This window comes from Hippopotamus amphibius, chromosome 10, assembly GCF_030028045.1.
Source record: "Hippopotamus amphibius kiboko isolate mHipAmp2 chromosome 10, mHipAmp2.hap2, whole genome shotgun sequence".
Taxonomy (NCBI): domain Eukaryota; kingdom Metazoa; phylum Chordata; class Mammalia; order Artiodactyla; family Hippopotamidae; genus Hippopotamus; species Hippopotamus amphibius.
This window is the reverse complement of record NC_080195.1, coordinates 113366496-113379918: the sequence shown is the minus strand read 5'-3', so window position 1 is coordinate 113379918 and position 13423 is coordinate 113366496. Positions and strand designations below refer to the sequence as shown.

The 13423-nt window shown below is 49.2% G+C and overlaps 2 protein-coding genes across 2 annotated transcripts in view; both read right to left on the bottom strand.

Moving 5' to 3' along the window:
* FAM3B (FAM3 metabolism regulating signaling molecule B) overlaps positions 1–6382 on the bottom strand; it is a 33729-nt gene extending 27347 nt beyond the window's left edge. Inside the window, exon 1 of the mRNA XM_057697409.1 lies at positions 6292–6382. Within this exon, the coding sequence (XP_057553392.1) occupies positions 6292–6310 (19 nt within the window). The 5' untranslated portion in view covers positions 6311–6382. The remainder of the gene's footprint in view (positions 1–6291) is intronic.
* Positions 6383–11082: 4700 nt separating this feature from the next.
* Positions 11083–11718, bottom strand: LOC130830331 (small ubiquitin-related modifier 1-like). The gene has a single exon (XM_057697521.1). It carries the CDS (start codon positions 11710–11712, stop codon positions 11407–11409), a length of 306 nt encoding a protein of 101 aa, XP_057553504.1. The 5' UTR covers positions 11713–11718; the 3' UTR covers positions 11083–11406.
* Between the last annotated feature and the right edge of the window lie 1705 nt (positions 11719–13423).

Sequence of the window (13423 nt, the reverse complement as noted above, 5' to 3'; positions counted from 1 at the left end):
CAGTGTCAGCAGGATGCCCGAGGGGAATTACCCAGGATGGCAGGATGGCGAGGGCCCAGAGCCACTCAGTGGAGCCACGGGAGCGGGTACCACAAACAGGATGTGAAGGCTGTCAAGGCCAAGGTTCCCTATTTGCTGCTGCATTGGGTCTCAGGGCTTCTTCAAACGCTCATGTCAAGGACTCATCAGCTGGCCCTGAAAGGGGTCTAAGGACAGAAGTGACCCTTCCCTTGTGAGTCTCCGGGAGTGAGGAAGCTCCTGGAAGCAGACGGAAGCTCCGGGGGGCGGGTACTGTTTTGTTTACTGCTGTGTCAACAGTGCCGAGAATAGTAGTTGCTTCCTTGAGCACACAACCACCCCTGTGACACTGGAAAAGGTCCCCAGCCTGTCATTATCCTCAGAGACAAGCCTGCAGGGACACCCAGGTTTTCCGGTGACAGAAAGTCCCTGGAGAGAATCTGTCAACTCCAGAATCTCCCTCAGTTCCTCAGGAAAAGGCACTGACCCGCTCCTGGGTTCCAGGAGGCACAGGGGACAGCTCTGTCCCTTCACAGACAACCCACCCCGGGTCTTCCATATTTTACTCCCTAAAGAGCTCACAGGTCATGCCTGTGCAGGATTACCCAAACTGCTAAGATTCAGAGATGGCCCAAGGCCCTGCATCAAGGGACCTCAGGGAAGTCCCCATCAGCCTGTGTGCTGATAGGTCCATCCTGAGAAATAGAGGATGGAAGGAAGTGAGGAAGGGAGGGAGGAAAGGGAGGGACGGAGGGAGGGAGAAAATCAGAGGGTAAAACAAGACTGGGGGGGAGGGAAATAGCCTGCACACCTCACCCCCCCACCCTCCTCGCTGCTCATCTCTGTCCCCTCTCAGGCCAAGCATCTGGCAATAACCGTCCTCTGCAGTGGCCTCCAGGCCTCACCTTCCACCCACAGCTCAGGGCAGCTGTGCTGGTCAAGGCTTCCAAAGCCGCCAGGCTGCCAGCCCCAGGCCCCCCCCGATGACGGCCCTGCCCTGTCCACGTCCCCCCGGACAGCGCCCACACTCCCTGGGGTGGGGGGTGGGGAGGTGGTCCCATGTCCTGGGCAGACCCAGCCTGCTCCGCTGGCTCATCCCTCCCAGCGTGCGGCCTGCGGCTCTCCACAGGATCCCAGATGAGCTGAGACCCAGACCGTCCCCTGAGCTCCGGACAAGGCTGTCCCCTTGCCGACCCCTGTCTGCACCCAGGATGCCTCGCAGGGCCTCACACGTAGCACGTCCCGGATGAAACCCTTGACTGTCCCCGGCTCCCGGCATCTGTTCCTGCCCCACTCTTGCCCAGCACAGGGTCAGACGTCTGGGCCTCTTCCTGATGCCACACGTCCCCTGCCGGCCCTCGGTGGGAGCCACCAGCCAGTCTTGCTGGCGTGCGTGCCACAGACGTCTCCCCGGTCCCCGGCCATCCTAGCTCTTCTCTCGCTGGCGGGGGACCTGCGAACTCCCCACGTTGGGCGCTCATCTATCCCAGGGGATATAATGAAGAACAGGTCTCATCTTTATCACAGTTCCTGGCACAGAACTCCTCCAACCCTTGGAATTTCCCGATTGGAGTGTCTGCTGGCGTTCATGTGGGGCCCCTTTCAGCCGCAGCCCAGTTCATGCTAACCAGTGGCTCAGGGTGGGTCCTTGGATAGCTTCCAGGGAGGGGCTGACAGGGCCAGAAAGACCCAGCCCACACCTCAACCCCACCCCTCCACCTCCAGGAGCAGGGAGGGGAAGGAGAGGAGCTCAGTCATGTGACCAATGATGTAGTAAGACCCCAAGGAAACCTGGACTCAGAAGCCTGGGGGTCTTCCCTGGTGAGGAACACGCTGTGTGCCAGGAGGGTGTGCACCCCAATTCCCAGAGGTGTGGGCACAGAAGGCCCCCTCCAGTCCCCTCCTGGGCTTTGCCCCGTATGTCCCTGCATTTGGCTGGTCCCCCTGTCTTGGATCCTTCGGAATAAAACTGTAACCATACGTACAGTGATGCTGTTAGAATTTCTGTAAGTTATTCTAGCAAAATATTGAAGCCCCAGGAGTTGTGAGAACCCTCAGATGTGTAGCCAGCTGGCCAGAAGTGTGTGTGTGGGGGGGGGGAGGCGAGACCCTGTGGCTGGCGTCTAAAGATACCCCTGGAGAGTGTCAGAGCTGAACGGAAAGGCTGGACACCTAGTTAGTGTCAGAGGGCTGGTGTCTCCCCACCCAGAGCCCTGAGCAGAGACCAGTGGGTGTTCACCGGCAGCCTTTCCACGTGTGCAGCCCCAACCCTCCAGCACCAAACCCAGGCATCCTCTCTCTCAGGGTGGTGATGAAACACAAACCTCTGTCTGTCAGTCAGTCCGGCCATGTGGAGCCCTGGATCTTGGCTCCCTCTTCAATTCTAGCACCTAGAGGTTCCCCCCACTGGAACCCCCACTGGTTAGGTTATATCGGTCAGTATTTGCTGGTGCTTGGGTGGGGAGGGGGGCGTGGCTAGTTAGCTGCAGTAGTCATGCTGGTGAAATGGGATGCCTCTGTCTCAGCTGGACCATTTGGTCTTTTTTCAAGCGCATATTTTGATATCAACCATTTCTTTCTCTTTTCCAAACCATGCAGTCTCTAAGATGCTTAGAACGTAATGCAGAGGTGGTTTCTTGATGGGAAATGCCTGAGACAGCGTGGTCCCTGCAGTTCCTAGGATGGAGGGACATCCCTGAGCCAGGAACACCAGCCACAGAAAACACAGTGAGGGCAACATGTGAAGCCGGAGTGCTGTTCTGAAAATTCCTTTGTCTGCTCTGTGCTCCAGCCACGAGGACCCGCTGCGGGCGGCTGCCCTTTCCTGCTGCAGTCTGGGTAGAGTTTGTCCCTCTGCCCCAGGGCGCTCTCCTCCAGACCTCCCCCCACCCCCCAGGGCATCTGTCTCCCAGCGTGGCTCTGTGGCTCCTGGGTGCAGCCTACACAGGCACCCTCAGGTCAGCCCTTCATGTGCCCTGTCGGCACTACCCACCGTGGCTCCCCCTCCAGGTCTGTGCCCACACACCTAGGATGGTGAGGGTCACAGGATGTTCTAGAAATCGCTGCTGGATGCAGGCTGAGTGAACGGTGTGATGGGACTGCCGGAAACATGGATTTGTCATCGATAGAGGCTCGGGTTCAAAAACAGTAGTTCACTGTGTCCGGTGTGTCAGATCCCAGACGGACTATTTTACCCAAGCATCGGATTTGAAGAAAACTGGCAAAGCCGAGATTATTCAGAAGATCTTCCGAATGTCACACGTGAGGTCTTTGAGCAAAGGGTTGCTGTTTGGTTCGGAGAAGACTTGAAAGGGAGTAAGATGCCACCTGTCAGATGCCTTCCTTCCTGTATGGAAGGGAGGCATGGTTTTGTCCCCAGGTGAACAAGGATACATGGGCGGAAGTGACTGGGAAGAAAATGAAGAGAGAGTAAAAGCCCACGCATCCTCACAAGGAGAACTATGAATCCCAGGCTGTGGGGCTGCAGGCACCCATCCCCGGACATTTTTCAAGGCTCCTAGGAAAGCTATAAAGAGTCTGTGCTCCGGGCTAGGTGGGCAGCTGCTGACCCCTGGGCCAGGCTTCCTGCAGTAGCTGGGAGAAGCCACGATCTGGAGCCAGAACCACCTCGGGAGGGAGGGCAGACCCAGCAGCGTGTGCTGGGACCAGTTCATGGCGAGAAGACAGGGCACGGGCCGGCAGTGGACCCAGCACCTGGGGTGGGAGGTGGGGGGCACAGGTGAGGATGTGTCTTGGGAAAGGCGGGGGCTCAGGGACTCAGCTAGGGCAGCTCCGAGGGGAGGGCCTGCCCCGGCAGGAGGGGTCCAGCAGCTTCAGACGTGGGGAAGGAGGCAGAGGAAGTTCACAGAGTCTGGGAACCTTCTGTGACTCAGTGATCAGGATCCGGCCTTTTCTCTTAAGGTAATAAAGTCGACATCAGCCCACAGACACATCCTAAGCGCGTCCACCCAGCAGGTACCCGGGAGTATTAGAGCAAAGGCCAATCCTGAACACAGGTAGGAAGAACTTCCTTCTCGGCAACCCTCTGTTAGGGGGCATGCGTGTGTGTCCTTCCCTCACCCCACCCTCAGACTCTTGGGGGTCTCAGGCTGGCCCGGACACCTCACTTAGCCTGGAGGACAAAGCAGTCCGGAAGCCAGTGTGCACTAAGGCAGGTTACCGGTAAGGGGGCTCTGGGGATCCCCCCCACCTCCAATCCAGGGGTCCCGCAGAGGGCCGTTCTGAGCTCATAAGAACACATACTGCAGGGATTTCCTTCCACAGGAAGTGACGGAGGATGCCATCTGTCACTGAAAGCCTCCCCACAGGAAACCACTTCCCCTCACCCTGAGGCAGCCACACCTGCACCTCTTGTCCCTGAGGGGCTGGAGGTGCTGAGGGGCAGCTGAGCCAGACGTGGGGTGCAGCTGCTCTGTGGTTCCAGGCTCTGCTGGGACCAGCATCCTCTGATGTCACTGTCCTGTTGACTGAGGCTTTTTGGCAATTCGGCTGGGAAGTGCCACGCCTGCACACTTTGGTTCAGGTTTGCAGAGCAATGCACTTTTCAAAGTTCATGTGGCAACGCCCTTAACTTTGAGGAATTAGGATGACTGCTTAGGGCAGCTGCCCCTGGGTGAAGGGTGGTGGTGGCTTAATTGACTTCATGCCTTCAGTCTGAATGTCCTTTCTGTGAGCTGGGTTCCTACGTGGGATAGACCCGGGGCTTGACGGAAGCATCCAGGGAAATGTTGCTTCCACGAATGCTGCCAAATCTTTAGCTCCCAAAATAAACGTGATGTGGCCTTTGAGTTTCTGTGAGTAATTTCTCTGACAGCCACACACCCGGATATATGCAGAGCCGGTGCAACCTTAAACCTTGATGTGAAAGAACATGAATCACGAGCGGTGCATGTGAAAAAGTTTTGCATGGGGGCAAGCAATCTGATAACATTCAGCATTTTCCACGAAGTGAGCATCAAATTGGATGTTAAGCGTATAACACAGAAATAATGGAAACAAGTCTTCCAAATTGCTGTAAGGAAAGTCAGGGCCCCGAGGGAGACATTTTCTGCCAAGAAAAAAAAATACATATCTCCTTGCATTTAACCTACAATCCACACAAGTTACCTGAGCCAGTACTGTTCATAAACCAATGGCTTTGTAGAAAACATGAATATTTTACACAAATAAAAATCTTAAAATCTGCCTCTCCTACACATTAGGGATGGAGCAGAAAGGCAGTGCCCAGAACTTTCTGCAGTGTGACCACACAACCAGAACGCACTTAGGAAGGAAGGAGACCACAGAGTCTAACAAACACCTCGAGGCAATGGCCTGCCACCCTGAGATGGGCAGCTGACCCCTAGAGACGCCGAGAGAACTTTCCATATTTGAACTTTTAATGCTTGTACAATATACCGCCTTGCTCTGGGAAGAATCCAGTTTCCTCAGATTATAAGAAGAAACAGCAAAACCAGTCAGAAAGGAAATGTGTGGCAGAGGCCAGTGGTTCAGCCGGACCCCAGCCTACCCTGTGTACTCAGGCCGGGAGGCAGGCCAGGTGCAGAGGCCACCGTAGATACGCACTGAGATGAAATGACTCAAGATATAGTTTTCTTTTCTTCTTTCCTCTTTTTTTTACCCCAAATCCTCTGCAGGCTCAAGTAGCTTGGTAGAATGAGGGGGGTGGGGGAGCCTTACAAAAAGATGCTAGGGGAACTGTTCTCATAAGGGACAATGGGGCATTCCATGTTAATTAGTCCTCCCTTCTCACCCACCCACAGGCCCGTGACCTAAAAAGGGCTGTCTCACCTTCTCGGCACTTTTCATAACTGGCTCTGACGTCCGCCCGAGAAGCCCCAGGTGGAGTCCACAAGAGCCTCCAACCCGCGCCTGCCCGGCAGCCCCCTCCCGGCCCAGGAGGTCGGGGGCGGGGCGCCCCTACAGGCACCTGCGCCCGGGTGGAAGGAGCCCTCTCCCCTTGGGACTCATTGGGTTCTGCTCTGGCTGCGCTCAGCCAACACCTACTTTCCAGGCAAAGCGTCACCGTCGCTGATCTCCCGGCCATCCTCGCCTGCACGCATAAGGGCGGCCAGGACGCGCTGCAGGGCCGAGGAAACCCAGGCCGATTTGCCCTGCCGGCTTCGCGTCGTGCATTCGCGATCTGAGGTCTAAGGGAGGACCCTCCCGTCCGCGACTCTCCCAGGCCGGGTCCCCCGTCCCGCCCCCCGCGGTGGGTGGCGGGGGGGGGGGGGGGGGTGTGGTCGCACTCACCGGCAGTCACGGGGCGCATCTTCCAGGTGCGGCTCCGGGCCCTCCTGACCCTTGGCCGCAGCTCCGGGCGACCGAGGGAGCCTCGCAAGGACTGGGCGGACCCCTGGGCGACACGCCCCGGGGACAGGCCGGCGGCGGGGAGGGCGCGCAGGTGCGCGGGGTGGCACGCCCGGCAGGTGCGGGCGGGGCAGGTGCGCCGGACGGGCAGGTGCGCTGGCAGCGCCCTTGACCTTCAGCTCTGCAGGGGGCCGGAGAGAACCAGCGGGTTTTGCGCTGAAGGGAGGACGCTCCTCCTTTACGGCTGGCGGCCCCAGACCCCAATTTAATGTCTCACAAGGTCAAGTGACCGCCAAGATAGGCATAATCTGAGTCGCTTAGAAGGCAAACCCGGATCCCAGGGGAATCCAGGTTCGAAGTCCAGGTCCCCGGGGGCAACGCTGTAAGGCTCTTGAACTTCCTGCCCACTGCTGTGTGCACAGGCCGGCAGGCTTCCTCCTTTACTCCAGGATTGATTAGGGAAAATAGGACAAGAAGAGTTTCCCAGGCCCCACGGTCAGGGTGGCAGGCCTGCAGGTCCCTGGGTTTACAGGAGGCCAGGCTTGCTCAGGTGAGAGTCAGCCTTCCTGGGAGACTGCCCATGGCCAAACTGGAACAGCTGCTTCTTCCTGCCACAGGTGGGCTTGCATTCCAGACATCCATCAGGTTTTACAGCGAGGTCACAGTGGCCTCAGGCTCCCAAGGGCAAGTTAAGCCTTCAAGGGCAGTTGGTCACTTTTGTGGAAAAAGAATTCCAGAGAGGCAGGCTCACCACCCTCTGTGCCTGCTGGATCCTGCAATTCTGCTCCCCCAAGAAAGCCCAGAGCCTTCCACAATGACACAAAGTACCCTGTGTTGTCACAGGGGCCTTGGCTGTGACCTGCCCTCCACCACCCTCTTTCCCTCCTGAGAAGCTCCCGTGTGGTGCGGTCCAGGGAGCCTAGGGACACATGCCCTGTGGACAGTGTGGCCTTATTTTTCTAGGTCACCCTCTGCCTGCTGTCTTCCAAATCAGAGGGAACACAAGACAGGGGTCTCCTTTGGGAATCCTCCCCCAGGACTCCAGAATGGTACCTGGCCTGAGTGCCGCGTGTTTCAGTGTGGATGCCATTCTGAGCTGCTCTACTGTGATACTCAGAAGTCATTCTCCAACCGTTCCTAACAATTACATTAAACATGTGAATCGGCTCACTAAAGGGAGTGTTGGTTTCATCTACCAAGAATCTCATCTTTGTCTTGAGCTCACCTCATGTCAGAGATGGAGTTTTATCTCCAGGTTTGCTTTTATTTTATTTTTTTCTCTTGAATGTGGTCAAAAAGTGAATAACATAAAATTTATCACCTTTTACCAAATTAAAAAATTTTACACTTTTAAGTGCACAGTTCAGTAGTGTTAAGTATAGTCACATTGTTGCACAACAGAACCCTGGAACTTTTTATCTTGCAAAACTAAAACTCTGTTCCCAATAATCACCAATTTCCCAGCTCCTCCCCCCCCACCTCCCCAGCACCTGGTAACTACCATTCTATTTTCTCTTCCCAGAGAAAGAAACTACTTCAGATACCTCATGTACGTGGAATCATACAGTGTTTGCCTTGTTACGACTGGCTTGTTTCCCTTGTATAACGTCCTCAATGTTCATCCCTGTTGTAGCACGTGACAGGATTTCAATTGTTTTTAAGGCCGAATAATATTGCACATCTTGTTCATCCATCCATCCCTTGATGAACTTGGGTTGTTTCCACCACTTAACTAGTGTCAATAATGCTGCTAAGAACACGCATGTGCACACGTCTTTTCCATTCTTTTGGGTACATACCAGAAGTGGGATCCCTGGATCACATGGTAATTCTATTTTAGTTTTTCTGAGGAACAGTCATACTGTTTTCCACAGTGGCTGCACCATTTTACACTCCTGACAACAGCACACAAGTGTTCCGATTTCTCCACATCCTCACCAACACAGGATTTGCTGTTTCTTAAAATTTTCATGGTAGTCACCCTGAAGGACATGTGGTGATATCTCAGCGTAGTTTGATTTGCATTTCTCTAATAATCAGTGATGTTGAGCCTCTTTTCCTATGCTTGTTGGCTATCTGTATATTATCTCTGGAGAAATGTCTATTCAAGTCCTTGGCCCATTAATAAATCTGGTTGTTTTTGTTGTCATTGAGTTGTAGAAGTTCTTGAAATATTCTGGACATTAACTCATTATCAGATGTATGGTTGGTGAATATTTTCCCATCCCATTGTTTTCACTGTGTTGATTGTGTCTTTTAATGTACAGAAATTTTTGTTTGATATAGTTTCTATTTGACTTATCTATTTTTGCTTTTGATGCCTGTGTTTTTTGGTGGCATATACAATAAATTATTACCTCCAATGCCATGAAGCTTTTCTCCTGTGTTTTCTTCTAGGAGATTTACAGTTTTAGGTCTTTAGTCCACTTTGAGTTAATTTTTTTGCACACGGTTTTAGGTAGGGGTCTGACTTCATTCTTTTGCATGTGGATATGCAGTTTTCCCAACTCCCATTTGTTGAAGAGACTTTCCTTTCCCCATTGAATGGTCTTGACGTCCTTGTCAAAAAAAAAAAATATGTGTGTGTGTGTGTTTGTCAAAGATAATTTGACCATGTATTAGAGGGATACTTTTTGGCCTCCCTGGTCTATTCTATTGATTGATTGTCTTTATGCCAGCACCACAATTTTTTGGATTACTGTTGCATTATAGTAAGTTTTGAAGTCAGGAAGTGCGAGCCCTCCAACTTTGTTCTTCTTTTTTCAAGACTTTTAGTTATTCAGCGTCCCCTCAGATTCCATAGGATCTTAAGGATGGATTTTTCTATTTCTGCCAAAAGCACATGATATCTTGATAGGGATTGCATTGAATATGTAGATTGCTTTGGGCAGTACCAGGAGCTTATCAATATTAAATCTTCAGATCTATGAACACTGGATATCTATTCATTTATTTGTGTCTTCTTTAATTTCTTTCAATAGTTTTATAACTCTCAGTGTACTTCCTTGGTTAGGTTAGGGTCTGTTTTCATTTTCTTTAATCGCCCCACATCCAGACCCCCACTCCCGATTCTCACACAGTCTGTAAGAAACCTGCTCAAGTTCTCCTTAGCAACTTCCCTGGAAAAACATGACATAGGTGCCATGTCTGGGGATCTAAACTAAGGAATGTTTTTAGAGAGGAAATGCTGTGTACACTCAACACTGAAAAAAGGTAATGACACCTATGAGGGCAATAAAAGGTGGAATGATTATTCAGATAAATCCTGTTTCATCACTTGGAACTCTACTCAGGGACTTAAAATGATAGGCACCAGGACCACGCGTTACTTGTAAAACACACGAAAAATATACGTGAAATGCACGTTAAGTGAAAAAGCATGAACAAACAGTGGACACTGATGCACATAAAAAGACTGGAAACACATCCAAATGAGCATACTACAAAGCCACATTATTTTAAAAATTTTGAAAATAAATGTGCACTGAAAAGTTATATACTCTTTGCCTCATTCCCCCTCCAAACCTCATGCTTCACCGGGCCACCACCGGCTCACCTTCAAAGCCCTTCTCTCTCTAACAGCCCCTCCCCCGCAGCGAGCTTATTTCATAGGAGTCCCCTCCACAGGTACCTGCCTCCCACGCCCAGGTCCAGAGTTCCCTCCTTAGAGACCGCCACTGTCCCAAGCATTTCCTATAGCCTTCAGAGCTATTCTCTGCTTACACAGGCACATATATATTTCCCTCATCCTTTTTACGCATAAGATATCATGTTGCACATGGTATTTCACGACTCACCTTTTATGTTCTAATATCTCAGAGAGCATCGTGCATGAGCACACACAGACTTGACCTGTTCTACTTGACTCCTGTATTCTATTCTGCCACTGGATTCTTTTATTGTTTTGCTGCTCTAGTCTTTTATTATTTGATGAAACATCTTCTGTTGTGGGATTGTGGATCATTTAATCACGTATTTTATTGTTGGGTGAAACTATTCTTTAACTAGGCTGCAGAAGGACTTTTTTTTTCAGTCTTTTCTACTATTAGCAATGCTCCAATGAACACCTTTGTGCATCTATCTTGGCATAAATATTGGGGTGGATTTAAAATAAATCCCTAGACGTAACTTGCTAAATCAAAGGGTATGTGAATTCTGAATTTTACCAGATATCTCCCACAGCTCAACAGAGAAGTTTTACCTGTTTACAAACCTGCCATCAGCATATGAGAATGCCTGTTTGTTCACACCCTTCCCAACACACCGTGTTATCGAACTTTTTTTTTTTTTACGGTTTTTACAAATATTTTGTTTATTTTAATGAAGCTGGTACAGACAATGTCCATTTAAAACCCATATCCCAGGCCAAAAAGTACAAATAAAGTCAAAAAGAGCAGTGTTCTGTTGTATACACTTCTGCATGAATAACTTTAACTGCTAATGAAAATTAGAACTTTTCTGGGATCTTCTGACAAGATTTTTCTTTCATCTTAAAATGCTTTCTCTTCAGTGAAGCCATCTTTGGAGTTAGTCATTATTCTCACCACCTCTGTCATTTTGACTCCAGCCTGATATTCCTCTTCTTTTGGTCCAGACCCTCATAGCTTAAAAGTAGCTTCAAGTTAAGCAAAGGTCATTTTTCCACAGTTCAGTTCTCTGAAAAACTTCCATCTCCCACTGAAAGTTACAGTCCAGGAGTGAAGCAATCACATGCTAGAACTGCAGGGGCAATTGGAAAGTCATTATGAACACTCGCATCAGTCAATCTTATTTATCACAAGCCTGCAAATGCACAGTCCTGGAAAAGGCGGCCTCTCTGTGCACACGTGTAATTTTTAAAAAGGAGAGGGTGATATGAAGGGGGCTGAGGTTTGATCACCAAAAATCAGCACAATGAAAACAAACAATAATGAATAATGGGCACTAGAATTCAAATTACCAGATGTTTTAAAGAGATGGGGTGCCAGTTTTCAATTGTTTGAACACCACATTACAAAAGAACTATTTTTAAAAATAAAAAAGGATTAAGGGAAAAGAAAAAAAAAATAAAAAGAATATCTAAACCGTTGAATGACCCCCTGTTTGTTCCTGATAAACTTCAATCACATCTTCTTCCTCCATTCCCAGTTCTTTTGGAGTGTGATTATCAGCAATTCTCTGACCTTCGAAGAGAACCCTGAGTGAATTCATGGGAACTCCCTGTCTTTGACAGTATGATTCTTTGAGTTTCTTGAGATGTGTTGCCATTTTCACTTTGAAGTGAATCTCACTGCTATCCTGTCCGATGACTTTGAGTTTAATATATTCTCCTTCCTTCTTATCCCCCAAGTCCTCAGTTGAAGGTTTTGCCTCCTGGTCAGACATGGTGACGGTGGCTTCCCCCAGGGTCTCTGCACAGCAGCGGCCTCGGGTAGGCAGAACCTCGCTCCGGGGTTTACAAATCCTTCTCCCTTCCCCACAGCACAACACCGCGGCTGGAGCTATCCAACTTTTTGATATATACTAATCTACTGTTGAAAGAAAACTTAGTATTGTTCTAATTGGTTCTCTCATTAAAGTGATGGCCTTGGCATACTTTCATAGGGTTAAAAGCTATTTGTTAAAGCAATTGACAAAGGATTAATAAGCAGCTTATGCAGCTCAATGTCAAAAAGACAAACAACCCAATCCAAAAATGGGCTGAAGACCTAGATAGACATTTCTCCAAAGAAGACATACAGTTGGCCAAGAAGCACATGAAAAGATGCTCAACATCATTAATCATTAGAGAAATGCAAATCAAAACCACAATGAAGTATTACCTCACACTGGTCAGAATGGCCATCATCAAAAAACCTAGGAAAAATAAGTGCCAGAGAGGATGTGGAGAAAAGGGAACCCTCCTGCACTGTTGGTGGGAAAGTAAATTGATACAGCCACTAAGGAAAACAGTATGGAGATTCCTTAAAAAACTAAAAATAGAACTGCCATATGACCCAGCAATACCACTACTGGGCATATACCATGAGAAAACCATAATTCAAAAAGACTCATGTACCACTATGTTCATTGCAGCACTATTTACAATTGCCAGGACATGAAAGCAACCTAAATGTCCATCAACACATGAATGGATAAAGAAGATGTGGCACATATATACAACAGAATATTATTCAGCCATAAAAAAGAATGAAATTGAGTTTTTTGTAGTGAGGTGGATGGACGTAGAGACTGTCATCCAGAATGAAGTAAGTCAGAAAGAGAAAAACAAATACCATATGCTAACTCATATATATGGAATCTAGAAAAAATGGTACTGAAGAACCTAGTGACAGGACAGGAAACAGAGACATAGATGTAGAGAAGTGACTTGAGGACACAGGTGGGAAAGGGAGGCTGGGATGTAGTAAGAGAATAGCATTGACATATATACAGTACCAAGGTTAAGATAGATGGCTAGTGGGAAGCCGCTGCATAGAACTGGGAGATAAGCTCGGTCCTTGGTGATGACCTAGTGGGTGGGACAGGGAGGGTGGGAGGGAGGCTCAAGAGGGAGGGGATATGGGATATACGTATACATATAGCTGATTCACTTTGTTGTACAGCAGAAACTAACAACATTGTAAAGCAGTTATACTCCAACAAAGATGTATTAAAAAATATATTTGTGATTTGTGCGTTTTTCTTTTTCCAGGAATGATTTAGTCACATACATTGCCGATTTTTCTAAGTTGTTAGTCTTTTTCTTTCTGATTATAGTAGCTTTGAGAAATAACTTGTGCAGTAGATAATACACATACATAGTTCTATTTTTTAAAATATATTAAAAGGTAGGTAGTGATAACTACCTACTACCCACCTCCCCACTCCTGCATCCTTTCTACCTAATAGAGAACCTAGGTTATTAATTTCTTGGGTGTCCTTCCAGAATTTCTTTATACGTATTTAACCAAATAAGAATCTCTCTCCCCCCACACTTTGACAAACTGACATTCTTTCACTCTTACCCACATCTTGCTTCTCAAGATACCTTGGAAAGTCAGCCACGTGTGTGCACAGAGCTATTCCCCACTCTTTCCACACCCGCAGCGCATCC

Coding starts and splice junctions, on each gene's coding strand:
- LOC130830331 (XM_057697521.1), bottom strand. CDS start 11,712: ATGTCTGACCAGGAGGCAAAACCTTCAACTGAGGACTTGGGGGATAAG.